Here is a 23,228-nt window from a genome sequence, read left to right as displayed (position 1 = left end):
TCCTCCGCTTCCCACCGGCGGCCCCGTCGGCGGCTCCGGTGGCTTGCGGTGGGGCTGCCTCCGCCCCGCGGCGGCGGGATCCGCTCCTCCCGCCGCCGGGAGGCGGAGGCGGGGAGGGTGCGGCGAGAGGGAGCTGCTGTGTTTGGAAACAACGCAGCCGGAGCCCCATTGGGTGCTGCCTCCAAAACACGGCGTGGAGAGGGCGGTCGCTGTCGGTGGGCGGCGAGAAGGAGCCGCTTCGCCGGGGCTGGCGACGGGCGAGGTTACTTCACGGCAACCCTGGCTGCCTGTGGGAAGAGCCAAAGGGTGCGAAAGTTTGACAAGCGGTAACCGAGCGTCGCCCTCCCGCCAGGGCTTGTGCCGGTGGTACCGGGAGACCGGCAAAACGCCCGGTGAGGAGACGCCGGGGCGCGGCAGGAGGGTCTGTTGCTGCCCCTCGCCCCGGCAGGAGCTCGAGGCGCCCTTTGGGGTAGCTCCGTGGGGGGCTCCCGCCGCCCCCCCCGCTCTGGTGATGAGGTACCTCCAACGCTAAACACCGCCAGAAACGTCCCAGCTCCCCGGTGCCGGTCAGATCGGCCGCTGACAGGTCGCGGTCGCTGAGCGGGGGACCCGGACCTCTGCCCTGCTCCGCCGCAAAGCCCAGGAACGGCCAACGGCTGCGCTCGCCCGCACCGGCAGGGCACGGGCGGCGGGAGCGGCGGCACCTGGCGCGTGGGCCACTAGGTGGCGCTCCCCCTCCCTCGGACTCCAACTCCCATCTGTGCCCCCGCGGAGGGAGCCCGTAAAGGAGCGACCGGGGAGCGCCGCGGGGCAGGCCGGGAGCTGTAGTTCCGAGGGGGGGCGCTGTGCCTGCTGGGAGCTGTAGGCGGGCGGGACTCGGTTTCCCGTGGCGCCGCGCGGCGGTTGCTGACGCCGGGGCGGCGGGGCCGGGGCGGAGAGCCCGGGCGGGGAGCGGGCGCTGCACCGGGGCGGCGGGGCCGCGCCGGCCGCTATGGACTCACGGGTGTCGGAGCTGTTCGGGGGCTGCTGCCGGCCGGCGGGCGGCGGGGCGGGCGGGGCGCTGCGCGGGCGCGGGGGGGCCGCGCCCGGTGGCGGCGGCGGCGGCGGCTGCGGCGGCGGCGGCTCGAAGGCGAAGAAGAAGAACGGGCGGAGCCGGGGGGGAAAGGCCAACAACCCACCGTACCTGCCGCCCGAGGTGAGCTCCCCCGGAGGGGCCAACAGCCGCCGCGGAGGGGGCGCCCCCCGCCCCGGGGCCTGGCGCCGCGGGGGCCCGCGTCGTTCCTGTCAGGGGCGGGCAGGGCCCGGGGGCGGGGGGCGCCGCCGCTACGGGGCTGGAGAGGGCGGAGGGATGGTTCCCCCCGCCGCCGAGCGGCTCGGTGCGACGCGGGCTGGCCGCCCCGCCAGCAGCCCCGGCCCCGGGCAGGTTTGGTCGCGGGTCGGGCCGGGGACAGCTTTTGGAAAGGCTCGGCCGGGGGTGTCGGTGCGGGGTCGGGCCGGGTTTGGGCTGGCAGCCTTGCGGGCGGTCCTGCGGCCCCCCTGCCCCGGTGTCTCCTCCGGGGGTTGACGTGGCAGCGCGCAGTGGTTGTGCCCCCAGTGCCAGCGAGCTCCCTGCGGGGTCCCACCAGACCCTGGCCCTTAGTGGTATCTCGCTGCCTGGCGTCTGCCTGCGGGTGCTTTGCTGTCTGGGAACTGAACAGCTTTGGAAATAAAGCTTTGCTCAACTCGCGGTCCCGAGCATCCTGTCCGCATCTCTCCGTGAGAGCCGATCCGGCGGGTGTAAGTCCCTTTCCGTTGCTCAGCAGGTCCTAGGGACTCCCTTCCCAGCTAATTTGACAACTGTTTTCTTCCTTGGAGGTGCAGATGGTCCTGACGGAGTGCGAGGCACTTGCCTTTTGCAGCAGGAAAAAATGGCACGGGTAGTAAGTGGGTGTGTTGGTTGGTTCAGGCAGTTGGCCCCACAGCAATAGGACCGGCGCTGCGGGGAGCATTACACTGCCCTGGAGTTGACTGCTCGGCCCCACTCGGTGAGCTTTCTGTAAAATAGACAACAGCCTGCGCAGGGAGGGAGCAATTCCTCCACAAGGCAGGGCTGTGACTCTTGGCAATGAGGGAAAACAGCGCTCTGCTGCTGTTAGAGCTTCTCCGCGGGCAGGATTGTCCCCTGCAGCCGCCGTTGGGTTTTTGTTCCTTCCAGCTGGAGGCTGGGCAGCCCCCTGTGGTTTCAGCACAGCTTCCTGTCCCCGGCTACCCTGGGCAGTATGTGGCCCAGCAAGTCGAGGCTTGTTGCTTTTCTAGTCTCAGCTGCCTTGAAGGAGACCCACCTCATGTAGACGGCAGCGCAGCACGTGAATGTGTTTTTCTTTGGGCGGTAAAGAGGAAAACCTTCTTCAAGTACCCTTTTCTCCTTGCATAGCTCCGCTGCCCGAGAGCTGAGCTGACAATTCGGAACTTCCTTCTGTTGGCCTTTTGCCACTGTAAGCACCACTATGGTTAGGAGCTGAGCTGGAAGGCAAGGAGAGGACTGTTGCCTCTCCTGACATGCACACTGGCCTCCAGAGGAAAAGGAGGGTGCTTAGTGTTGGCAGCCCTGTTTAGTCCACTGGTGTGCTTGGCTTCCTGCAGACTCCAGCCCTTTCTCAGTGGTCCTTGGGCTGAATCAGTGGGAAAATGACTTCAGTATTGGCTATATGTTCTCTTTGGAAAGCTGGAGCCTGTTGTGGTTGGAATGAGCTCGATGAGTACCCGGGCTTTTCTGTGACAACCGAGTTGAGCTCCAGCCCTTCCTGGAAAAGTTCTCCTGGGCGTGTTGTGTACAGACAGTCCCCATCAGGTCTGGTTCTCCAGAACTGCCAGCCAGTGACCAGCTTGCTGTTGTCAGTAGCTTGCTTCCTTATAGCCGTAGTCCTCTCTTGGAGAGAGAAGATACACAAAGAGACGGAAAGGAGTCAATGAAAAATTAATTGAGGGAAGGAGCGTATCAGTGTGCAGGAGAGGAGGCAGTGACTTTTGTTCCCAGTCCCCTGTTTCTGTGCACATTGGGTGGATGGAAGCTGCTGGATAGGGTGGGAGTGGGATGCTGTGTGTGGCATTGTGGGTCATGGATGGGTGAGGGGGGAGACTTTCAATCACCTGCTGGCCTGTGCCCTTTTGAAACTGGAATTCTCTCTGGGCGGCTGTTAGACTGGCCCTATTCTTTACTGGCAGTAAAAAAATCCCCCCAAAACAATATTACCACCTGTGTCCCTCTCTAGTTTTATCCTCTGATTCTCATGATGTGGGATGCAAACAGCAGAAACAAACCTAAAGCAAGTTCCAGTTGAGCGTAGGAATGAATGGCAGAAGAGGCTGTGACCCAACACAGTGTATTTCTGCCACTTTCCCTCTCTCTGAAACCATCAGCATGAGCTGCAGGGTGTCTGGGCAGCTGATACCTGTAGAAGTCCCTGCTGGCACAGCATCTGACCATTCCGTCTTGTTTCCTTCTCTGACCAGGCAGAAGATGGGAACATCGAGTACAAGGTGAGCCTTTAGCGGTTGCAGAAGGAGGTCTTCCTCCCAGAGGGCTATTTTGCAGTGAGTAACTTCACCAAAGACAGCAAATGGGGAACCTGTACGTCCAAGGAAGGGACAGAAAAGTGGACACTGTACTGGGGAACTATCAGTCATCCTCTGTGTCACTGTGCCTAGCAGCACCCAGTGTGCTGAGTTGGAAGAGTTGGATCTCGGTACTCATTTTTAGGAATCTGATGCAGGATATGAGAGACTCGCTGTCTTTCCCGCAATCATCTTCCCTTGGAGAGCGCTGCAGGGGTCCCTGATGATCCTCTGTCACTTCCCTGTGGCTGTTCTGCCATCTGCACGCGCTGGGCTCCTGTGGCACAGACGGGTCCCGTGGGGCTGTCCTCACCCCCCCAGCAGGTGGGGCACAGGTCCCTTTGGCAAGGTGCAGCCAAGTTCTCCTACCCTACGCGTGCCCCTTGGTGAAACCCTTCCTCTCCTGTCCCGGGGCTCCTGTGCAGGCACTAACCTGGGCTGTCTTCCCCAGAGGTGGGTCAGGGGTGAGGGCACTGCTTCCCCCCCGCTGGCTTCGGGGGACGCTGGCTTGGGCGATGGGGTTCCCTCTGCCCCCGGGCTGTGGCTGCAACCACCCCTCCGTTACACAGCTCAAGCTGGTGAATCCCTCGCAATACCGCTTCGAGCACCTGGTGACGCAGATGAAGTGGCGCCTGCAGGAGGGCCGGGGGGAGGCCGTCTATCAGATCGGCGTGGAGGACAACGGGCTGCTGGTGGGCCTCTCGGAGGAGGAGATGCGTGCCTCGCTCAAGACGCTGCGCCGTATGGCAGAGAAGTACGTGCTCCCTTGCGTCTGCGGGACCCGCAGGCGTCAGCAGCCTCCGGGGGAGAGGCTCGGCCCCAGGCATCCCCCGAGGAGCCCGGGGCTCCATTCTGCAAAGCCCCCGCGTGACTGACCTTCCCTCGTCAGGGGGCTCTGGAAATGCAAAGGCGGTGACAGGGCTTTTGGCTGGAAGCGTGTGGCTCCTTCCCTGCTCTCCCCAGCTTTCATCCCGTGCACTTGGCCAGCTCCGATTCTGGAGGTGCAAGAGCTGCCCAGTGCAAGCGTGTCTCACTCCTTCCTCTCGTGTTCCTGGCAGGGTCGGGGCTGACATTACGGTGCTGCGGGAGAGGGAGGTTGATTACGACAGCGACGTGCCAAGGAAGATAACGGAGGTGCTTGTCCGAAAGGTGCCTGACAACCAGCAGGTAGGGACCCGCCACTGGGCCGTCCTCCTCTGCTGGAGACTGCGAGGCTTCATCCAAGCAGCTTCCTTTTGGAATGGGAGCCCAGACCCTAGAGGCACTTTGTCATAAACTGGCCCATAGCAGATGCTTTAAAGAGCTGCCAGAGGGAGGCTTGATGATGGTGCTTTTTCATCTCCAGGATTGTGGTTGAGGCAGATGCCAGGAGGGGAGGTTGCCTGGGTCAGAGCTGAGAAATTATTTCGCTTCTACGGCAACAGTTTTGATGCAGGCCGGTGCGCAAACAAGGAAGGATTTAAAGTTCCTGTTGCAGCAAGTAACCTTTTTTGTGACACATCAGAGCCCGGTGTGTCACGTCACAACTCCTGGGCAGTGGTTTGCTGGAAGCAAGAGCAGAATCTAAGCCAGGTTATAGCGCCCGGAGCCCATCACGGAGGGAAGCTCTTTGAGGCACATCTCCACTGCCATGTAGCGTTCGTGCCCACCCAGCGCAGCAGTGGTTAAGTTTTATGATTTCTCTGTTTTTCTTCCTAGTTCTTAGACCTTCGAGTAGCCGTGCTGGGGAATGTGGACTCGGGGAAGTCAACCCTGTTGGGCGTCCTGACGCAAGGAGAGCTGGACAACGGGCGGGGCAGAGCACGCCTCAACCTCTTCCGGCATCTCCATGAGATCCAGTCAGGAAGAACATCGAGCATCAGCTTTGAGATCCTTGGCTTCAACAGCAAAGGGGAGGTGAGAGAGTGGGCTGCTGAACTGGGAAAGCTGGAGGAGAATAGGACCAGCCTCCTGTTACAACTGTGAGTGGGACAGGAGGGAAGAGAGGTGGCACAGTCCCTTCAGCTCAACCTGGGTGCTACTTGTCCATTTGCAACAGGCGTCGTTGCTTGCCCCCCTGGTGAAGGATCTCACTAATTCTGAGGCCAAAGTGGGTAGGGAGGAGCTGGGTTTTCTTCACTTGCCTGCTGGGGCTCCTCTCACCGAGTCCTTATGTTCCTCAGGTGGTAAATTACAGTGACTCCCGAACAGCAGAAGAGATCTGTGAGAGTTCTTCCAAAATGATCACTTTCATTGACCTGGCTGGCCACCACAAGTACCTGAAAACCACCATCTTCGGCCTCACCAGCTACTGCCCGGACTTCGCCATGCTGGTGGTTAGCGCCAACACTGGCATTGGTGAGTGGTGCCCTGCCTGCACGGGCTGACAGCAGCGTCTGAAGAGACTTGGGGAATGGGGGGAGTGGGTCCTTGTTAGCTGGGAATGGTTGTCGGAAGAAAATCCTAGTCTGGAAGCCTCTACTGATTTCTTGTAAGCCCGTGCCTGTGAATGCCTGGGAGGGGAGCAGAGCTGGGAGTCTCTCACCAGCTGTGCACTGCATTAAACTGTACCTTGGACAGAGAGGTTTTGTTTGGAATTTGAGGCTGTGTTTGTCAGAAAAAAACAAACAACCAAACTTTGACATATTCTTAGGGGTGCTGAATCCTGATGCCTTCTACAAAGGCAGCTGGAGTTCTCCCATATCTTTCCTCGACATTTTTGTGGCCGTTTTCTGGCAAACTGGCCCAAGAATGAAAACTACTGCATCCTCCTGAAGCAAACAGATCAGTCAGAAAAATTCTTGGTGGTTTTTATTCTTCTGGACTGATGTTTGGTTTTGTTTAAAAGAATCGTTTTGTTTTTTTCACCGCCTGATGAACTAAGCAGTTAGGCTGAAGTCTCTGGAGTGGGCCTGGGGGGAGAGCCGGGACACGCAGCTCTCACATAAACAAGCAACAGTGGCGACTGCTGCTGCACCTACAGCCTCGCTTGTCTTCTGCAGCAGGCACAACGCGAGAGCACCTGGGCTTGGCCATGGCCCTCAAGGTCCCCTTCTTCATTGTCATCAGCAAAGTCGACCTGTGTTCCAAAGCCACCGTGGAACGGACGGTGAAGCAGCTGGAGCGAATCCTGAAGCAGCCGGGTTGCAACAAGCTCCCCCTGCTTGTGAACTCGGATGACGACGCTGTTACGGCAGCGCAGCAGTTTGCCCAGTCTCCCAAGTAAGGGGCCGTTTCTTTCTTCTGCTGGGAGCAGGCCGTCCAGACTGGGCTGCTGCCAGCAGAGCTGGGGAGGGGTGATCTCCGTGACACAAGCGTGGGTTGGCAGGGATCCACCGCTCCTCGAGGCGGGGGTTACTGCGGGCTTGTACCTAGCCCCTGTGCCCTCCTGCTCTGGCCGTTTATCGCTGTAGTCTCTTGCTGGACTCAGCAGACTGGGAATCCCAGCTACCTTCTGCAGCTGCGTTTTGGGTCTTCTGCTTATTCCTGTCCATTTTTGTCTGACAGCATCACCCCAATCTTCACTCTGTCCAGTGTTTCTGGGGAGAACCTGGATCTCCTAAAAGTCTTCCTCAACATCCTCCCTCCACTGACCAACAGTAAAGAGCAGGAAGAACTAATGCAGCAGCTCACAGAGTTTCAGGTGCGTGAGGGTAGTTTGTTTGCAGTTCTGGTGCTGCGCTCATTGCTGTGGCCTGTGACAAACACCTGGGGGATCTCCGTGGGGAGGGATGGGGTGAACTCCTGGGCTATTGGGAGACATTAAAGTAGAGAAAGGACTTGGCCCTTGAAAAAAGCCTGTTAGGCTGCGCTCTGTCCTGACCAAGGGATGCCCGTCTCGGGGGTAAGACTGTTTCTCTGGCTGCCACTTAAAAGGCAGAGGTTCCTCTAACGGGAGGGTAGTGGGAGGAGGTGGAAGCTCTAAGGTGGTGTCTGATGGCCAGCAGAGAGCTCACCTCTGTCTACACGAGGGGTGGGCGCCTTGTTCTCATTCTGGAGTGCTGTTTCCCAGCTGAGCAGCTTATGCTTGTTGCCTTGATGCAGGTTGATGAAATTTATACTGTGCCAGAGGTGGGGACTGTTGTGGGAGGAACTCTGTCGAGGTAAGTGAGGCCGGGAAGACAAGAGTCTGGAGCTCTCACGGGGTTAGAGTCACCCACTGCGGGGGGAAGCGGCGCGAGGCTCAGTCCTGACTGCTGCCAGGTGACCGGGCCACGCGAGGGCAAAGCCCTGCAGGGTGTTGAGGGGTGCCATGAGCGGACCATTGGTCAGGTGGGGGCAAGCAGAGCCTACGGTAAAGTTGCCAGGTTAGGAATGTGGCCTGTAGCACGCTGAAGGAAGGCATGTTGGGACCCAGAGCTGGCAGAGGTTAGCCATGACCCCAAGGCAATCACCTTCCTCCTCCCGCAAATGTAGAGGGCACATCCTTCGTGCCCAGCAGAGGTTAGCTGTGTGCTCCCCCGGGAGGGGGCGGCTGTCCCTCCGTGTCCGGGGGGGATCAGGGCACTTTGCTGCAGTGCACCGACGCAGAACAGGCGTCAGCTGCGTGTCTCCAGCAGGAACAACGCAGCGTGGCCGAGGGCTGGGGACAGACTGGCCCCTGTCTGGCACCTGGCATTCTTAGGCTTAAGCTTCTGCTGCAGGAAATCCCTGTTCCCACCCGCTTTGCACCCCTGTTAGTTGGTCCTGGGTGAGAGCCCAAGGACACTCACCTCCTCGGCCCTGGGGAGTTGGTGCAGGCTGATCTCGGAGGGTGAAGTTTCTTCCTTGCCTCCTGATGAATTCTGTCCTGCTCTTGTGCTGTGGGCAGCGGGATCTGCCGAGAAGGGGAGAACCTGGTCGTGGGTCCCACTGACGACGGGAAGTTCCTGCGGCTGAAGGTGTGCAGCATCCAGCGCAACCGCTCGGCCTGCCGCGTGCTGCGGGCCGGGCAGGCGGCCACGCTGGCCCTCGGACCCTTCGACCGCTCCCTGTTGCGCAAGGTGAGTCCTGCTGGTGCCAGGTCGCTCCCTGGTCCAGCGAGCAGGACTGGAGGCTTCCCTGGAGATCCTCCGTTGGTCGGGTGGGAAGGAAGCAGAGGTGTTTGCAGGGAACTTGCTGGAAGGGGAGGAGATAGGCAGGCTATGAAGTAGGGCGAGTACCAGGCTGAGAATGGGATGCAAGCCCAGGTTGTAGTGTGGAGATGTTTGTGGTTTTGGGGGCTGTTCAGAAGCAAGGGGACGGGCCCTAACTGAGCTTTGGGTTGTTTTGCAGGGCATGGTCATGGTGAGCCCAGAAATGAACCCCACCATCTGCTCAGTGTTCGAAGCCGAGATCGTGCTGCTGTTCCACGCCACGACTTTCCGGAAGGGGTTCCAGGTGACGGTGCACGTGGGGAATGTGCGGCAGACTGCTATCGTGGAGAAGATCCATGGAAAGGTAGGCATGGCAGGAAGGTGGACCTCCCTGTGGGGTTTGTTGGGATTCCACCATGCCCTCTACTAAAGCTAGGGGCGACTGGTGTCTTGAGTAGCTGTGTCCCTTCCTAAGAGCACGCTCCATCCCTTTATCCTGCCCATTTAGTTGCTTTTCCTCCTGACACGTTAAAGAATTCCCTCCTCGCCCAACAAGCCGTGTGATGGCCTACAGCAAGACTGCGAAGGGAGCTGAACTCTCCCTTCTCCAGAGCTTGTGTCTTTCTGTGTCCGCTCACACGTACAATAATGGGAAGGGCTCAAGCCAGGCGGTCTGAGGGGGGCAACCTGCTCACGTGCCTCGTCCTCTTGGCGTCCACATGCCCCTCTCCTGCATGAGTATAGTGGGGGGGGGGTCGGGTCTAAGCTCTTCCCCTTCTGCTTTGCAGGACAAGCTGCGGACAGGAGAGAAGGCAGTTGTCCGCTTCAGGTTCATCAAGCATCCCGAGTACTTGAAGATCGGAGCCAAGCTGCTTTTCCGTGAAGGAGTCACCAAAGGCATTGGCCACGTCACTGACCTCCAAGCCATCACCGCCAAAGAAAACGGCCTGGAGGAGTCCCTGGGGCCTGGACAGCTGAGCTTCTGACTACCACGAGGTCGGAGAGATCTCCGCTCACCAGCAACCGGGGAGAAGGATGGAAGCTCTCGTGGCGCTCCGAGTGATGCCTGGAGCTGCTGCTGTCCCATTCTGGCGTGGGCGTCCCTCCGCCACACCGTGAGATGGGGCCTGGGAGAGTTTCTCGCATTCAGTGCCATACGTGGGGCGAGTTCAGCATGTTCTTCACGTCGCCTGCAGCTTTCGTGACCCTGCCCTCCCTCAGAGTGGATCAGAGGCACCTTGCAGACCTGGGCAGGCAAGTTCTGGCTTTGTTTACTGTTTGAGAATGACTGGTTGGGAGGAGCAGAACCCTTGAAGACTAGCAGTGAAGTGATGTTTTTCCATCTCTGACACAAGATCTGGTCCCGTTTCTGCTCTCTGAGCACTGGGTTGATAACAGTCTTGTCTCGAGTCATCCTGCGGCGCATCCCTCTGGGCAGGGGGTGGAAGAGGCCCTGCTCACCACAGCAGTGGCTTGGTTGAACCTCTCAACATGAATTCAGGACACCTTTTAACCGTTTTCATCTTGGTTGGCTTTAATCTGCTGTGTGTCCGTTTGCGTGTTGGTTTTGCGTTACTCCACCGGGAGCGTCTGCCTGTTGGACCAGCATCCCGTTCCCTAATCCCGTGTGCACGCTCCTCCAGCGTCCCGCTGGCTGACTCTGGGAAAGCTGTGGCTGCTCCGAGCGGCGGCGCAGCCTCCCGCTGTGAAGGCCGAGCCTGCGCTCGCAGGAGGCCGTTGTGGGGAGCGGAGCGGGGCCTGGGCCTGGGCTGGCACGTGCGGGTGGCTTCCACGGATGTTCGGCCGCAGGTGTCACCCGCGTGTCACCAGCAGCAGTGGTTTGCAGCGGGCTTCCTGGTGTGGCCGTTCCAGGGCCCAGCCCAGCTTGCTCCTCACGTGCTTGCCTTACCGGGTGAGAAGGACAGGCCGTGTTACGAACACAGACCCGGGTGGCTTTCATTGTTTAGATGTGGTTTGGCAGTGGCACTGATTTTATTTGTGTTTCTCCGAGAGAGAGAGAGAGAGAGAGAGACTTCTTTTCTTTCCCTGGCCGCTGGGGTTTGTCGTCAGAGGAGAGCTGGCCTGGCCAGCAAGGACTCTGTGCACAGTGGAGCGCGTTTGTCTCCCGCTTGCCGTTGTGCGGCTCCCCGCTGTGTGACTGTCGCTCCAGGCCGCCTGTCGCAGGGGCCGTACAGCTGTACATAGGCTTTTGGGGTGGTTGTTGACTGTTAGACCAAACGGGTCAGCTGCGAGCAACGGGCCCTCAGCCAGCCCTGTCGCGCGGCGTGGTGGCCTGCCAGCCCCGGCCAAAGAGACGAGCGAGGGCCTGGGGTAGCGCTTGGCCACCCCAACGGCCCTTCCGCCATCCTGAGGGCGAGTTCTGCCTCTGGGCTGCTGGCTGCGGGTGCTGGGCAGCAGCGCTCCCCGCCGGGCGGGCCTCGAGCAGGGGGGGCGGGCGGCGGGTGCCCCCCGCGAAGGGCACGCTGAGGCGGGGAGAAGCCGGTGAAACGGTGGGGTGGCGGTGACGGGAATCGGAGGCAGCTCTGTCGTGACAGGCGTGACCTGCCCCTTGGGGGGAGCAGTGACCCAACTGAAAATCGGCTTCTTCCCCATCAGCCCAGCAGTCAGGCAGCAAGTGCTGGCTCCGGGTCCCTGCTCAAGCAGGATCCCTCTTTCTTCCCATCCTGGCAGCGGTCTGGGTGTTAGGGTGGCGTGGTGTTTCACCCACGCCTGCAGGGGCAGACCCACCTGCCAGCGGGCTCTTCCCTTTGGTGCTAGCAGGTCACCAAACAAGCTGCCTGGGGGGGGGGGGGGGGCTCCAGCTGTTTGCAGCAGCCCTGGTGTTTTCCGCCCCAAAGTGGGCGCGCTGTGCCGTCGCCTTCCCTGAAGGAGCTGACGGCTGGTCTCGCCTCGTCCCCGCTGTCTGTGACATGACTGTTCTTGGTGCCATGCTCTTCATCACTGCTGGTTTGTTGTCTTGGATTTTTCTAATGCTGGGGCTTGTCCCTGTTCCCCGAGCATCTCTCTGTAACTGTACAGAATAAAGACGTTTTATTGAGCTTGCCGGCCGAGTTGTACAAGGAGCGAGGGCAGAGCTGGGCTCTCGCCCTGCTGCCCTTGGAGCTGGGTGGCGGTTGGCCACGGCTGCCCTTCACCCCTTCCCGAGCTCCCTGCGCCCAGCCCTGTACATACCGCCCTGTGGTGGGGAAGGAACGCGGGCGTGCTGCGTTGGCAGCCCTGCTCTGCCTCCCGGCTTATCTGAGCCAGCCTGGGTGTGCAGCCCGGGGTGACAGGCAGCCACGTCACCCTGAGCACAGCACTTCGGGCTGTTGTGGGCGGACCAGGCTGTGGCGAGTGGCTTCCTCGCAGCCACAAATTCCCCTGGAGCCTAATTAAAGGGATGCTTTCTGGGGCACCCATCTAACCTGGGGTTTGTTTTTTAAAAATAGCTTCGACCTTCTCAAGGGGTTTGTGGCTGCCTGCTCTCCGTGAGAGCAGGTTGTTCCCTTGGCTCAAGCGGAGCAGAAGCGCTTCCCTGCAGAGGTGACTTGTGTCACCGGAGGGATTTGCCTGTTCTCAACTTGTTTTTGTGTCAGGTAGTGGCATCTGCAGAGTCCGGTCCTGCCAGACACTTAGGAAATGAGACGTGCTGCTGTCACGGGAGCGTGAGGCAACCCTGCTGGGCGGGTTGCCATTCCTCTTTATGGCAGGACTTTGGGAAACTTGTCACTTTGCACGGTGAGGGCTGTCATTAATGGGAGTGACTCTCCAATTCCTTCCTCTGCTCATTACCAGCAGAGCTGCACGCACCAGCGTGAGCTTCTTGTGCTTCCTGAAGTCTCACAACTGTGTTGTGAAGCGTTAGACCCCCAGTGACAGCAGTGGAGCAGCTTCCCAGCACCGGCTGGCTGCTGGAAGGAGAGCAGCTCGACAGCTGCAAGTAGGAGAGTGCAGTTGAGAAAAGAAAGGGAAAGAGCACATGCAACCCCAGCTGCACTTTGCATCATCAGCTGCTGCCTGAAAGGCTCTCCCCCCGCTCAGGGCGGGGAAGCCTGCAGCTGATGAAACTCTCTGCAAAGTGTCTTTCCAAACCCTACCCAGTGCTGCCTCGACGTGGCACGTTCCGCCCCCTGCCCCAAGAGCCGAGCTCACGTTATTGGCAGCAGCACTTTTGGCAGAAGGGGTGGGCTCCAGGCAGTTAGTGGTGCGGTGTGGAGCTGAGGGCAGGCCCATCTCTCACCCTGGAGCTGGTCTTGCCCTCTCAGTGCCCGCTTGTCCCCTCCACGGTATCTGCTTTGTGGGCTCAGTTGTCAGTTGTGGAGGGCTGGGGCAGATGTGAACTGTGGCCCCGAGAGCTGACCAAGCCCTTGGGCAGAGCACGATCAAACAGATACCTGTCATCAGGCCTGGGAAGGAGGAAAAATGGGGTTATACATGCTGTGATGGAGGAAAGCTTTCAGAGCACTGGGTGCCTCTGGCATGTTTCCCATCCATTCTGTGAGGGCTCAAGCAGCAGGGTGTTTATGTGGCAACAGCAGGTATCAGGACATGGTGCTGAGGGTTCAAAAAGCCCAACAAAAAGTACACCCGTGCAGCCCCAGCTTCCTCAGACCTCCCTTGACAATAGCAGACGGTCTTGGGCACTCTGGAGCTGGTGAGAAGCACCACACACTGGACTGCGACACAGAGGGAATTGCCAAACCGTCTGCACCAAAAAATCCTGAGGAGAAGGGAATAAAACCCAGTGTCTTCCAGGTGGAAAGCAGAGGAGCAAGCACAGGGCTAAGCTACTATATACAAGTTGTATAACTTATAGCAGGGCAAGGCCTGCAACTGCAGCCAGAGGAGCACCACCTCCAGTAAAGGGTTCATACGCAGTGACTGGATGGGGATTCAAGCCTAGGCCGGGCTGGAGATGCCCTGGGATAAACTGCTGTGCTTGCAGTGCCTGCTTTTGCTGTAGGAACAGAATTACTGAGCAGTGATGCTACAGAAATGCCCGTGGTGGGAGGCGTAGGTGGGAGTACAACGCAGCTTCTGGTGGCACCAGGCAGGCAGAGGCAAGCCAGCTGCCACCAGCTGAACTGCGCCTGTCCAGCGTCATCCGCAACTCACGAGTTCCAGTTCCTCTTAGACTGGGGTCGAGATAATTTATTAGACTTTTCTGCATTAAAACCTGACAGGGTGGATAAAAATTTTGAACTGTATTTAAAAACACTGAGTCTTTAAAAAACACTGAGTCCTTAAAAACACTGATTATCTAAAAAACTCCCAGGGTGGCTGGGAGTTACGGAGGTAAGCGCTTAAAGAAAAAATCTAAAGTTCTTGTCACCCCTTCTCTGGGTCGTTTTGCACTAGATCCTGCTGGAGTCTTGGGCTTGTTCTTTGCCCTGGAAGGAGACCTGGAAGTTGCAGCCTTTGGGCTGGGAGCTGCTGCTGGAGCCGTGGGAGCGCTGGGCTCCAGGAAGGAGCTCTGCAGCTCCAGAGCGAAGTGGTAGTCCATGTGCTCAGGGAACTCCCACACCAGCACGAGCTGGCCGCACTTCTCGCAGTGCTGCTGGTCCCCTGGCGAGGCAGGAGGGAGCGGGGCGAGCTCGGGAGAGGGTGGCAAGTTCTGCTCGTTTCCCTCCGTCGCTGGCTTGAATTTCGGAAGGGTCCTGGCGCTGGGTGGAGTCGAGGGTGGCTGCGTGGCGTCAGACAGCGCCTTCTCACCAGGAAGCCTCTTGTAAGGAGAAGTTGGGCTCCCGTCCCTGGGACTGCGCTTCACGGGGGACTCCAGGTGACGCTGCGGAGAGGCAAGTCCACCGCCACCTTCCTCGCGGTGCTCCGGGGAGCTGGGCACAGGCGGCTCTGCAGCGGGCTGGCCAGTTGCTGCTGCCACCTGTGACTGCTGCCTCTCTGCCGCCTTTTGGAAGAAGGACTCGATGGCATGAGCTGGCTTCTGCCTGAGCTCTTTGCTTGGGCTCCTGAAGAACTTGACCCTGGGCCTCCCAGAAGATGGGGTGTTTTGGCTGGTGGTGGCAGTGCCATCAGGCTGGGTATCGCTCGTCAGGAAGGTGGCGATGCCCGCAGAGAGGAGCGTGGCAGGCTCTGAGAACTTGTTGGCCGAGAGAAGCACTGATATGAGAGGTGGAGACCTGCAAAGGACAGACCAACGTCAGCTCAGACACCAGCCTGGGCAGCAAGAAGTCTGGAGGTAAGACTTTAAGCAACATAAAATGTTCACAGGCAGGGGACAGGGCAACTGCACTCCGGGTACCTGGCAAGGGCTGGGAGAGATGTTTCCTCTGCCAAAACGGGAGCATTGCTACCTCCAGAGCAGTCTCACAGACGTAGCAGGCTGCGCTGGGCGGAGCAGAAAAAACCTTTTCCCAGAAAAGCATTTCCCAAAGTGGAGCAGGGGCACCCGGCTGCCAGCCTGGACTTTCAGTCCACCACAGGCCAGAGCTGCTGCGGGACAACCACGGGAGGCAAGAGGGCCTTAAGGGAGCAGCAGCCTTGTGGGAGCCCAGCGGAGAGGACCTTCGTGCCTTCACTACGCCCCAGCCTCCACCGCAGAGCGGGAGGGAGGGAGGGAGGGAGGGAGGAGGTAATGGTGAACGCAGGAGCTGTGCACCTCAGTTTTCCTTCCTGCCCCAACAAGCCTCCTCCCAAGAAGCACCTCTGTCCTTCGGGGAGAAGAGCAAGAACTGAGAAGAACTGCCTCGCTCCAGCAGCAATCATCAGCTCCAAGCGCAGAGGTGCCTCACCAGAGGTGGGGCCGGGAAGAGGCCAGGCTCTCGCAGCTCTCCTCCCCCTAACAAGCCGGTGTCGCCGCACTCTGCTCTGCCTGTGCTGGGGATCACCCGTCCGGCCAGTCGGCATAACACCCCCGTTCCTTTCTGTCGGGTCCCTGGCTCATCCTGCCCCTCCCGCAGCAGAACCACCCCTGACGGGGCCGGGAACCACCTCCTCGCTCACTCACCAGGCCGCCTGCTGAGCCCCAGCCACGTTGCAGCTTTGGATGAGGGCAAAGGCATCGCTGCACATCTTCTGGGCGTCGTAGCGGGACAGAGCGCAAAAGCGCGACACCCGGGTGTCCCCCTGCATGCGGATGACCACCATCAGCTGCTTGGCCACCCGCTGGTTCTGCGAAGAGAAGAGGTCGCTGTGCTTCAAGCGACACCTGCAGGAGAGGGCAGGGAAGGCCGAGGAGACCGTCCCGCTGCCCAGAACCCTCTGCTGACCAGCTGCCGCCTCCCGACGATGCTGCGTGACAGGCGGCAGCTTGTCCTGCCCTGCGAGGGATGAGGTACAGGGCAGCAGGTGCTTGTGCAGCTGGGCCACACGGGATGGGAAGCGGCGAGTCCTCGCTTTTCCGCCAAAGGCCGCCGTGCAGCTTTCCTCCGCCCCGCTGCAGCCAGCAGGGCAGCCTCACCCCGGCCTGCGGGCTGCCAGCCGGCCCCGAGCGCGGCGGCTGCTCTCTCAGCCCCCAGCGCAGGCAGCGCTGCGTCAGCCAAGGGCTTGCAAGGGAGCAGCGGGAGGAAGGGGCAGTGGCTTTCCAGTCCCTGCATCCTCAAGCACGGGACAAGGGCTGTCCTCAGCCCTGCAGCGTTCTGGGGCACAACTGTCCTTCCTGGGGGGGGTGCCTGCACCCCTCTGCTCGGGGCAGCTCGGGGCAGCTCGGCGCACGGGCACGCAGCCGAGGGCGAGCGGATGATCCCCCCCACCACCGCATGCCACCCTCGGCCTCCTGCAAACAGCGCAGGGTGCAAACGCGCGGCGTGGCTTCCTGAAGGCCAGCAGGGAGAGGGCTGTCCCCGTGCCCCCCCTCCTTACCTGGCTCCTGTCCTTGATCAGTCTGGATTCCAGCTCCAAGGCCAGCTGCAGGAGCCAGTGTTGCACCTGGACAAAAAAAAACCCAGCGGGAACGGACAGGCTGGGCCTCTGCTCACAGCACCGCCCTGCACCCCGGGGGATCGGACTGGAACGGGGACAGACTGTCACCAGGCCCCGTATCCGGGTACCCCTGGAGAGGATTCAGTGCTGGAGGCAAGGGATGGTAGATAGCCCACAAGTCCTGCAGTGTTGCTGCTAGACTTTGCCAAGTAACGTGGGTCCCCTGCCCTGGAGCTCCCTCCAGCTGGGTCCCCGGCCCTGGATCCCTCTTTGCGTCTCCCTACAGCTCTGCGAGAGCCTCACCTCAGCTAACAGCTCCCTCCCTCTTTGCTAGTTACCTTCTTTCTAGCACCCTTGGTGCCATGAATACCTGTTGAACAGCACAGGCCCCCAGTTTTGCTCATGGAAGTTACAAGGAGGTTGGACCTCTTTGGGCAGGAGTTCACCAAAGCAGTGCTGTCGAACGGGCACTTCCCTTATTTCTGGGGCCCAAACCACCTCCTCCCACTGAGCTCCTAGGCTGAGTGTCAGGGCACAGTGGCACAGAAAAGCAGCAGTTTCGCGAGGTAGTCTCAGCTTTCAGCGTTCTCGTCTTCTCCAGTGCAAAGGCCGAGCCTGGTGCTAGACAGAGGCTTCTCCTACCTCCTTCTGCGTGGCCAGGGCTGTCCTCCCAGGGAAGTTCTTGCTGCAGCCAATGGACTGGGGCAGGTACCGGTTTTTGACAGGCTCATCTTCAATCCCTCTGCACAAGTCATAGAGCCAGGACCTGAAAGCCACAGAGGAAGCACGAGGTGAAGGCAGCCACAGAGCAAGTCCGCCTTCTGCAGAGCCGGGCTTTCGGCTCCGTGCAAGCTGTGCCTCTGCCTCGCAGCCCCAGGGCGGCAGCGGCAGCCGCAGCCGAGCAGGCAGGCTTCCTTCGGGCCGCAGCTGCCTGTCAGGGCAGCTCCTCCGCCTCTTCCCCTGAAGTGGCAACAGTTCACCAGTCTGCAGGGCACCCCAGCCGCTGCTCTCTGGGCCCAGAAGTGGCGTTTCAGGCTCCAGCCCAGCCTTGTAATTTTTCTCTGTAATGAGACTGTCGAGCCTGTCTGCTTCCCAGCCTGCAGGGAGCCTTTCCACAGCCTGGCCCCATCCCGAGATGCTGCAGAGGAAGGCAGAGGAGCTGGCTGGCAGGCAAAACATTATCCTGGGGAGCGTGCCGGGGAGCAGGCGAGACTGGAAACCCGTTTGTGGGCCTGCCAGACCAATGCTTCTCAGAGCCATCGCTGAAGTTTTACCTTCCAGCCTTTCTAATCGCAGCAGAACCACCCGTGAGCGAAAGGAAGTTTCAGTTCCCGCCAAGAGCCAAGTCGTGGTGAGTGGCTTATCGTTACCCAGTTTTGTCTCCAAAGTGAGTCTGGAGCTCTGTCTCACTGAACTGTGTCAGCTCTCCGATGTACTCTATTCCCAGGATCTCTGTGATGGCAGTGCCAAGCTTGCCTCCCAGGTTACGGCTACGGCAGAGAAAGAAAGAAAAAGAGGCAGAAACAGAAATGAAGAATCATGTGGAGACTATGCCAAGTCTTGCAGCAGCTGCCCCTAGATCAGGGCAGCCAGAAGCAGTCGGGCAGCAGCAGAGCAAGGGGAACACTTGGTACGTCACAGCTCGTAGCAGAAGAACGCACAGGAGCGCAAGTGGGAACTGCTCCTGGGCTCACCCCGTTTCAGTGCTTCTCCCTCAGCTCCACCTTCAAAATGTGATCCCGCACCACGCGCTGAAGAACGCCCCGCACGCTCCCCGCTTCCTCCTGCCCAGACAGGACCCTTCCCCACGCCCCCCGCCATCCCTAGCGAGACGCTGAAGGCAGAGAGCAGCGCTGCAGGTCTGGAGAGCAGGACCGGGGGGTCCCAGTTCCCCTGCAGCAGCGGTGCTGGGAACCCTTCCCAGGAGAAGGACTTGTGTGCAGCGGGGACGCTCCAAACCAGCACAGCTCTGTCACTCACGCTGGGGGACAGCCATGGCGTCCTTGCCCACAGCTGCTCCTTAGCCCCACGCACCCCGGGAGCCACCCTGAAGGCAGCTGCACCCCGGGAAAGGCTGCCCACAGGATGCCAGCGGGCTCTGCCAGCGCGCTCCTTTCTCTGGCAGGGCTGCCGCCCCCCAGCACGCTCCTCCTGCGCTGTCCCTCACAGCTCTGAGGGGTCACTGCCAGAATTTCCTCTCCATTCCTTACAGGCACTGACGAGCGGTCACTGTGGAGCTGAAAGCCTTTGCTGGCTGCCATCAACTACCATCAAATTGCTTCTCTGTTGGAGGTGGCCGGGAACAGCTTCCCCCCCCCCCCGAGCCACCTCAGCGCTGCTCGCACAAGCGGTAACGGCACAGAAGCCCCACCACGATGACCACGAGGGGGGCGCTCTTCCTGCCAAGAGCCCGGAGCACCAGCGTTTCGAAGGCAGGCTCTTGCCCCAGAGCAGCTTGGCCCCAGCCCCCCAACGGCAGCCCCCCCGTACTCACATGTTGCCGACGGGCAGCTGGCTGAAGAGTTGCGGGACGAACCGCGACGACACCACCGTCTGGCGGTTGGGCTTGTTTAGCCCACAGGCCAGTTTGGCCAGTGTCTGTAACGCAGGAGAGGGGGGGGGGAAACCCTGTCAGTACAAACTCCGCGCTCGTGCTGCATCCCCTCTCAGAGCCGCCTTCGGAATTCTTGCTGGGAAGGACGTGCGGGTTGCGCCGTGGCTTGCTCCCAGGGAGGACCCACCCTGGGACTCGGCACGCCCTGGCTGGGTGCTCTGAAAGCACTGCTGCTTCCAGACTTGGAGCTCTGCAGGGGGCTGGACTCCTGCTCCGGGCAGCTTAGGGAATCTGGGTTTATCACCTGTTCGGGTGGGCTCAGTTTTCCATCGGGGGGCCTGCTTGAGCTTCCAGAGCTCCCCCATAACCCTCCCCAGGTTATTTCTCTCACGATGTCTTAGCTTCTCCATCTGCTCCCTTTGTTCTGCTTTTTCTCAAGGTCCCTATTTTAACCTTCTCTCTGCGAGGCACGCAGCAGCACAACGCTGCAAAAGGCAATCTGCAAGACACAGCATTGCCAGCCTGGAAGGGATGTTATCTCTGCTCTATCTGCTGTACAGCTTCCCCTCCCACTCTACCACAGGACCAGCAATACACAGACCAGCTTGAAATACGTTTAGCTGGGTGTCTGGGGGTTTTTTGAACAAGTCTAATAATTTCCTCTTTCACTGCTTTACCGCACATTCTATAACAAAGCAAAGTTTCTTTCCTGCCTCTTGAGCTATGACCTTTACTAACAGCCTGTTTTACAGGCTTACCTACATCCTCACTCTTTTCTAGACTAGGCAGATGCCTTCAACTTTTCATACCCAGGCATTTTACAGATGTCCAATTATTGTTATTCTTCTTTCCCTGGAGACTCTTCCAAGTTTACCCACACTGCTCACCAAGTGAAGCGCTGCGAGCCCATCACTGCGGCTTCACGGGGAGAAAGAATTTACTTTTTCTGACACCTTCTCTGACCTGCACACGCTGAACCAGGATTTGCCATTTCCACAACAGCACTCGTGTTACTGACTCATCCTGCTGCTTGTCCACAGTAACTCCAGGCTACTTCCTGACCTACGGGGACTTCGCCATACGCCTGCCGGTTGGGTTTTTGATATAAACCACAAAACAGCCGGCGAGGAGCATGAGGTGCCCTGCTTGGTGACGTCAGGCGGTTCAGGGCTTCTCCAAGCCCAGCGTTTTCAGCTCTAACTTCATCTCCCAGAACTCGGACAGCCCAGGCCCTGAGCCCCCCCTGTGCTCAGCAGCTCTGAATTCCTACAGCTGTCCCCTCCCTATAGGCTTCCGTGAAAAGTACTGGCTCTTTGTGGACTTCAGGCAGATTCCCCCAGGATCCCATTCTAAACATCCCAATTTGAGCGTAACTCACTGAACAAAACCATTATGGAAACCAGTAAGATTTTCTTCAGCTGGCTGCCCTTCAGAGAGCCTCAGCCATGAGGCTTGGAGGAAGAAGAACACCAGTTTGGGGCACTGGGGTGAGTCGGGCTGCTTGTCCTTTCTCTGGTCAAGCAGCCTTTACCCCGCTGGCCGCGCTTGGGGGGGTGCTCAGCCAGCTCTGAGCCGCCGCAGGAGCACTTGGTGCGTGACAGCAGCTGCAGGGACAAACGGACTCTGAGGCTGCAGCTACAGAAGGCTTCCTGCTGGGTGAAATGCAGCGTGGTTTCCTGAGAGCACCCAACACTCGCTTCGTGCTCTGCAGAAAAGGGTCTGTACCCGCAGAGGCGGGCGGGCTGGGGACGCCCTGCAGCGTGTTCCGCACAGCCCCGCGTCGGCTCTGGTAACCTCTGCGTTGTGCTTGCTGGTACAGACAGACAGACAGCACAGTACATCATCATCTCCCTACTCCCTTTTAAAAAGGAAAAAAAAAAGAATGCTGGCATAGAAAATGGAAGCTGGGAGAAACTGGCAGGGATAGCAAGGATGTTCTCCGTTATTCCCGATGAAAGATAGCAAAAGGGCAAATTGAACATCCCTTCCCCTGGGAATTTCTACACCAGTGATCTTCCCCAGCTAGCTCATTTCTGCCTCACTGTCTCTCTAGTTCCAAGGTGAGCTGGTGCAGAACTAGCCCCAGCACCTGTGTACGGCCGGTAACAGTCCCAGTTGTTGCTGCAGCAGTCCAAGATGAAATTTATCTTCCTTATGTTCCAGAGCATCCATTTAGGCTTTATCCTTTTTTTTTTTATTCAGAGCCTGCATTTTTAAAGTCATAACTGTACAGACAGGCTCGTTTTGCAAAGAATGACACGAGCGGTAGGTGCTCCCAGGGGACCACCCTGCACTTCAGCCCATCGGAGTCTGTTTGTCCCTGCAGCTGCTGTCACGCACCAAGTGCTCCTGCGGCGGCTCAGAGCTGGCTGAGCACCCCCCCAAGCGCGGCCAGCGGGGTAAAGGCTGCTTGACCAGAGAGAGGACAAGCAGCCCGACTCACCCCAGTGCCCCAAACTGGTGTTCTTCTTCCTCCAAGTCGCTGGGAATTTGGGTCAGTAAAAGCCATTCCTTGGCTACAGCCACTGTGGCCTACAACTCAAGGTGGAGGTCTCCTGCATTAAGCTCTCGGGTTTTTTTCCTGAAGAAAGTTCTCCTGGGGCATTTAAAACCCTTTTCTTCCTAGGGAGATAACCCATTAGGGTACACCAGGAGTCCAGGCAGTAAATTAACTGAGTGCTAATTGCACAGACTGCATCTCTGGAAAAAAAAAACCTCCTCCCCTTCGCAGATGCCCTATAACTTCCCTGAAGTTGTGCTCGTGCACGGCTGCATTCCCCACTCAGCTCATCTCCCACGGGAGACTTGGAAGGATGCGTAGGAGAGGGTCTAGAGCACGTTCCGACTCTGCTACTCGGCAGAAATCAGGCTGAGGTGTCACACACTTACCTTGTTGTGCGAAATCCCGGCTGAACACCTGAAGCTGGTGGCTGCTTCTACAGCCACCCTTATTTCTTCCACAATCACCGCCCCCACGGTCAGCTGCAGGTCAGGGCAGTTGGGGTTATCGAACGACAGCGACGCCAGCCACTCGTCCAAGCCGCGCTGCCGCAGCTCCTCTGGGGAAGGGGACACGGAGGGGAATCAACGCGGGCATTTCTCGCCGAGCCCACCAAAAGGACCCGCCAGCCCCCAGCCACAAGCTTCTGCAACCACGAGCCACCAGCAGGGACGGGAAGCGGCCGCCCCAAAAGCCGTTCCTTGGGGGAAGCACAGACCCCATTCACCACGCTCCGGGGGGCAGAAAGCCGCCCACCCTCCACCTCCGCTGGTGTCCAGGCAGCGTCGCCGGTGCAGCGGGCAGGGGACAGCGCAGGGGGCCCGGGGGGGGAGCGGCGCTGGGCTCCCTTCTCGCTGCGCTGCCCGCCCTGAAAGCCAAGCCGGGCGAGCCGCCCCGCAAACCGCCGGAGCCCCGCGGGGCCACCCGGTGCCGGGTCGGTGCGTACCCTTCCCGTCGGGCTGGCGACCGGGGCCGGGGGTTTCGTCGGGCAGCCCCTGAACGAAGGTGGTGGGCAGCAGCGCGGCGGCCAAGGGGCGGCCCCGCAGGGCCCGCAGCCGCTCCCGCACGCTGCCGGTCAGGTCCAGGTACGCCTCGTCGATGCTGGCCCGCTCGATGGCGGCGAAGCGCGACAGCACCTGCATCACCTCCGCGCTGGCCTCCCGGTACCTGCCGGGCGGCGGGCACGGCCTCAGGCGCCGTCCCGGCGCAAGGCGACCCCCGCCGCCGCCCCCCCCAGCCCGCCCCCCGGCCCCGCTCACCGGGTGAGGTCGGCCTTGCCCCGCGCCTGCGGCACCCGCGCCAGCGCCAGCTCCGGGCACATCGCCCGCGCCTCCGTCGCCCACATCCCGCGGGACACGCCGAAGGCCCGCGCCTCGTAGCTCACCGCGATGACCCTGCAAGACACGGGGAGAGGGGGGGGGGGGGGGGCAGTGCAGGGCGGGCGCGGGGGGTCCGGAGCGGGGTGCGAGGGGCCGGGTCCCGCCGAGCGGCACCTACCCGCCGCCCTGCCACTCGGTGTACTGCACCACGGCGCAGGGGCGGCCGCGCAGCCGCGGGTCGAGGCGCTGCTCCACCTGCATGAAGAAGCAGTCCATGTCCACCAGGGCCACCACGCGCTCCCGACCCCGCGACATCGCCCCGCCGGTACCACCGCCGCCACCACCGCCAC

General features: G+C 60.1%; 2 protein-coding genes across 5 annotated transcripts; one reads left to right on the top strand and one right to left on the bottom strand.

The window, feature by feature from the left end:
- Positions 1 to 991: 991 nt before the first annotated feature.
- GTPBP2 (GTP binding protein 2) lies at positions 992 to 10,165 on the top strand. 3 transcript variants are annotated; one of them, XM_086460528.1, is made up of 12 exons: positions 992 to 1,195; positions 3,493 to 3,519; positions 4,164 to 4,348; positions 4,653 to 4,761; positions 5,293 to 5,490; positions 5,757 to 5,931; positions 6,576 to 6,795; positions 7,081 to 7,216; positions 7,618 to 7,676; positions 8,384 to 8,555; positions 8,827 to 8,991; positions 9,416 to 10,165. In XM_086460528.1, exons 1-12 carry the CDS (start codon positions 992 to 994, stop codon positions 9,611 to 9,613), a joined length of 1,848 nt encoding a protein of 615 aa, XP_086316654.1. In that variant the 3' UTR covers positions 9,614 to 10,165. The 3 variants fall into 3 exon arrangements, with proteins under 3 accessions (XP_086316654.1, XP_086316655.1, XP_086316656.1); XM_086460529.1 differs by lacking the exons at positions 992 to 1,195; positions 3,493 to 3,519 and having other exon boundaries at positions 4,177 to 4,348; positions 6,579 to 6,795; XM_086460530.1 differs by lacking the exons at positions 992 to 1,195; positions 3,493 to 3,519 and having other exon boundaries at positions 4,177 to 4,348; positions 7,108 to 7,216.
- A 3,597-nt stretch (positions 10,166 to 13,762) lies between these two features.
- POLH (DNA polymerase eta) lies at positions 13,763 to 23,193 on the bottom strand. 2 transcript variants are annotated; one of them, XM_086461823.1, is made up of 10 exons: positions 23,057 to 23,193; positions 22,819 to 22,953; positions 22,476 to 22,726; positions 21,949 to 22,118; positions 19,000 to 19,103; positions 17,876 to 17,995; positions 17,148 to 17,271; positions 16,446 to 16,511; positions 15,592 to 15,755; positions 13,763 to 14,764 (listed from the first exon to the last, which is right to left on the bottom strand). In XM_086461823.1, exons 1-10 carry the CDS (start codon positions 23,191 to 23,193, stop codon positions 13,915 to 13,917), a joined length of 2,121 nt encoding a protein of 706 aa, XP_086317949.1. In that variant the 3' UTR covers positions 13,763 to 13,914. The 2 variants fall into 2 exon arrangements, with proteins under 2 accessions (XP_086317949.1, XP_086317950.1); XM_086461824.1 differs by having other exon boundaries at positions 22,506 to 22,726.
- Between the last annotated feature and the right edge of the window lie 35 nt (positions 23,194 to 23,228).

This window comes from Leptosomus discolor, chromosome 2, assembly GCF_034619465.1.
Source record: "Leptosomus discolor isolate bLepDis1 chromosome 2, bLepDis1.hap2, whole genome shotgun sequence".
In the NCBI taxonomy this organism is placed as follows: Eukaryota; Metazoa; Chordata; class Aves; order Leptosomiformes; family Leptosomidae; genus Leptosomus; species Leptosomus discolor.
The sequence above is the reverse complement of the archived record's forward strand: the minus strand, read 5'-3'. Positions and strand labels throughout refer to the sequence as shown.

What these genes read in the sequence shown, in the direction of transcription:
- POLH (XM_086461823.1), bottom strand. Translation starts at nt 23,193, where the DNA reads ATGTCGCGGGGTCGGGAGCGCGTGGTGGCCCTGGTGGACATGGACTGC. An exon ending in ACCCGGCACCGGGTGGCCCC is followed by an intron (nt 22,119 to 22,475) that starts GCGGGGCTCCGG and finishes CCCCTTCCCCAG; the next exon opens with AGGAGCTGCGGCAGCGCGGC. An exon ending in CAGCTGCCCGTCGGCAACAT is followed by an intron (nt 17,996 to 18,999) that starts GTGAGTACGGGG and finishes TCTCTGCCGTAG; the next exon opens with CCGTAACCTGGGAGGCAAGC.
- GTPBP2 (XM_086460528.1), top strand. Translation starts at nt 992, where the DNA reads ATGGACTCACGGGTGTCGGAGCTGTTCGGGGGCTGCTGCCGGCCGGCG. An exon ending in AGCAGCTCACAGAGTTTCAG is followed by an intron (nt 7,217 to 7,617) that starts GTGCGTGAGGGT and finishes GCCTTGATGCAG; the next exon opens with GTTGATGAAATTTATACTGT. An exon ending in ACCGCTCCCTGTTGCGCAAG is followed by an intron (nt 8,556 to 8,826) that starts GTGAGTCCTGCT and finishes GTTGTTTTGCAG; the next exon opens with GGCATGGTCATGGTGAGCCC.